This window comes from Palaemon carinicauda, chromosome 30 (assembly GCF_036898095.1).
Source record: "Palaemon carinicauda isolate YSFRI2023 chromosome 30, ASM3689809v2, whole genome shotgun sequence".
Taxonomy (NCBI): domain Eukaryota; kingdom Metazoa; phylum Arthropoda; class Malacostraca; order Decapoda; family Palaemonidae; genus Palaemon; species Palaemon carinicauda.
The window spans coordinates 15,440,733-15,444,367 of record NC_090754.1 but is presented as its reverse complement, the minus strand read 5'-3'; the positions used below and the strand labels follow the sequence as shown (position 1 = coordinate 15,444,367).

The window sequence follows — 3,635 nt, the reverse complement described above, 5'->3', positions numbered from 1 at the left end:
TGCTGTAACTGTTTTTAAAAGATTTTATTCAATTGTTCATTATTTCTCATATCGTTTATTTATTTCCCTATTTCCTTTCTCCACAAACAACGATATTTTCCCCTGTTGGAGCCCTTGGGATTATAGCATCTTTGCTTTCGAAATAGAGTTGTAGCTTAGCTAACAACAACAACAACAACAACAACAATAATAATAATAATAATAATAATAATAATAATAATAATAATAATAATAATAATAATAATAATAATAATAATAACTCCTTTTCCAAAGTTTAGAATAACGAGAACATAAAAAAACGTTTCCGAACTGGAATGAAGAGAAAATATATTTTCTTTTAAGTATTGCCTATGACTGTTTTGGTGGCTGTTTCAATGATTGTGTTAATTTGCAGACAATGCCAGGTGGTGACCTAATGATTCGCCAGACAAGTGCGTCTGAAACTACCCATTACACTTGCTTGGTATGGAGTACAGCTTATGCAAATCTGCATGATCGTGTAAACACTGCTCTTTACGTACAGGTAAGAACACAATCTTTTCTTTCAAACACTGCTGTTTACGTACAGGTAAGAACACTAACTTTTCTTCTCAAATACTGTTGTCTACGTACAGGGAAGAACACTAACTTTTCTTCTCAAATACTGCTGTCTACGTACAGGTAAGAACACTAACTTTACTTCTCAAATACTGCTGTCTTCGTACAGGTAAGAACACTAACTTTTCTTCTCAAATACTGCTGTCTACGTACAGGTAAGAACACTAACTTTTCTTCTCAAACACTGTTGTTTATGTACAGGTAAGAACACTAACTTTTCTTCTCAAATACTGCTGTCTACGTACAGGTAAGAACACTAACTTTTCTTCTCAAATACTGCTGTCTACGTACAGGTAAGAACACTAACTTTACTTCTCAAATACTGCTGTCTTCGTACAGGTAAGAACACTAACTTTTCTTCTCAAATACTGCTGTCTTCGTACAGGTAAGAACACAATTTTTTCTTTCAAACACTGCTGTTTACGTACAGGTAAGAACACTAACTTTACTTCTCAAATACTGCTGTCTACGTACAGGGAAGAACACTAACTTTTCTTCTCAAATACTGCTGTCTTCGTACAGGTAAGAACACTAACTTTTCTTCTCAAATACTGCTGTCTTCGTACAGGTAAGCACACTAACTATTCTTCTCAAACACTACTGTTTATGTACAGGTAAGAACACTAACTTTTCTTCTCAAATACTGCTGTCTACGTACAGGTAAGAACACTAACTTTTCTTCTCAAACACTGTTGTTTATGTACAGGTAAGAACACTAACTTTTCCTACTTTGGGTCAAGTCGAATATTTAATACGATAACACTGCCATCTCTTCATTTTAGAACATTGCTTTCAACAGTTACCTATATCTCATTACATTATTTCTCTTCCTCTTGTTTTATTTTGAAAATTTTTATAGTTTGTATATGTAAGATCTATTGTAATGTTGTTAAAATTCTTAAGATATCTTACTTCATTTGTTCATTACTAATCTTATAGTTTTTTATTTCTTTAGTTCATTTCCTCACTGGGTTATTTTTCCTTGTAGGGGCCCTTGGGCTTATAGCATCATGCTTTTCCAACTAGCTTAGATTGTAATAATAATAATAATAATAATAATAATAATAATAATAATAATAATAATAATAATAATAATAATAATAATAACTGTGAAAATATGATAGTTTCTAACAAGGCAAAGTAGAGGAGACATCGTAATATAAGATATTTTTATGTCTTCAAAAGTCACAAGTCTTCTCAAATATATATATGGCATCAGATTTAGCTTTTTCTTTTTTTAGTTACTTTGATTCTCTTACCTGAATTTTCTTTAGTTTAAAAATACAAATCAAACGCTAAGACATATAATGTCTCACTTATGGCAACAGTGTTAATAGGTTAAACGAGATCTGCAAGAAAGAACACCTGGAGATAAAAAAAAAAAAAAAAAAAAAAAAAAAAATAGAAAAAACCTGTTGGAATCAGTTTAAAGAATTATAACATTTTGATAACAGTAAAAACAGTGATAGTATTATTGATAGTAGATATGATGATACAAAAAGTTCGTAAGCTACAAACTTATCAGGTTCCAAGAAGATGATTGTCAGCCAAATTTTGTTATATTTAGGCCTAGGCTTCACATAACTCACAGGCCTACGATTTTCAGCTGTAATAGTCACCAAATAGTCCTGTTTCATATTGCAAATGTCATCTTACTTATTCCTTTGAATTATATATTGTTTATTATAATATTTCATTATGAACTTTGGATTCGTTTTGTTACTCCAAATGTTTGTAAGTCGAACGTTTGCAAGTTGAGGATCTTCTGTAAGTATATTAATTCCTTTTCTTTCTATTTCAGGAATAAGAATCTATGGAGAATGTTCTCTAGCCTCTTCTCTCTGAAGATGACCGGACCTCCATAAGACGTTTCAAGATTCATTGGATTCTCTAAAACAGAACTTTTAGTTTATTACTGGATGAGTGACAGTCAACTCCTGAAGCACTGATAATCAACCCAGGAAAGAATCTTCTGCCGTGACAGTCTATCTCAAGTGATTCTGACCTCAGCAACAAATGCAAACCTTTTCGCACCGCTGGCACCAAAGCGAGCGAGCAGTTAGGTTGTAATTGAGAGGCTATCTGAATGCAACTGAATTTCATTAAACAATCATCGAGTTTATATACTGCGACTTGCGAGGAAGAACGTCACAAAAATTCAAACATGATAAGGCATGAGCTAGCATAACACATATTCGTCTATTAACAGTGCAGGGAAGAACGGATGATAAGATAAAAAGTCAATGTACGAGCGGTACAAATTCATCACACCAGAGAATAGATGACCTTTATAGTAATGTTTTTACAGACTATCTTATGTGTCGACACATTTTCCGCTATAGTGAGTCCCGCATAAGATATTCGTAAACAAACTGTCTCACTAATATTTGGTAGATAGATGCAGAATCAATTTTATTGAAAACTCGATTAAGAAGACAATAAACCTTATTGCAGCTTTTCCTGAGTTTTCCCTTATTGAGTCTTTTTCCTCTATTCACTTGGTTATAGGAGAATCAGTCTGAGGTAAACCGGTAGCCTACTGTTGCACAACTTACCAAACATGAGCCAACGTGTTTATCTCGACTGATAGTACCCCCAAATAGTGCGTGATCGAGTTGCACTCTATGAAAAATTAACATAGTAATCACTCACACAGACATATACAGTATATATATATATATATATATATATATGTATATATATACATATATGTATATATATATATATATATATATTTATATATATATATATATATATATATATATTTATATATATATGTATATATATATGTAAATATATATATATATATATATATATAAATATATATATATATAAATATATATTTATACATATATATATATATATATATATAGCAGCATTAACTAAGAGGGAAATAGCACCTGGAAAGGAAACACCGCTCTACACTTAACTAATATCGGCCGAACGTCAACCGAGAATCGCTACCAATAATTTCCGCGATGGCTAATTATTATTATTATTATTATTATTATTATTATTGCTAAGCTACAACACTAGTT

The 3,635-nt window shown here is 31.4% G+C and overlaps 1 protein-coding gene across 2 annotated transcripts in view; it reads left to right on the top strand.

The window, feature by feature from the left end:
• LOC137622907 (uncharacterized) overlaps positions 1-3,055 on the top strand; it is an 18,931-nt gene extending 15,876 nt beyond the window's left edge. The window contains exons 8-9 of one of the 2 annotated variants that reach the window (XM_068353456.1): positions 428-523; positions 2,399-3,055. In XM_068353456.1, the coding sequence (XP_068209557.1) occupies positions 428-523; positions 2,399-2,404 (102 nt within the window). In that variant the 3' untranslated portion in view covers positions 2,405-3,055. Of the gene's footprint in view, positions 1-394; positions 524-2,398 lie in introns of both variants that reach the window. The other variant, XM_068353455.1, reaches the window with a different exon arrangement.
• Positions 3,056-3,635: the final 580 nt, after the last annotated feature.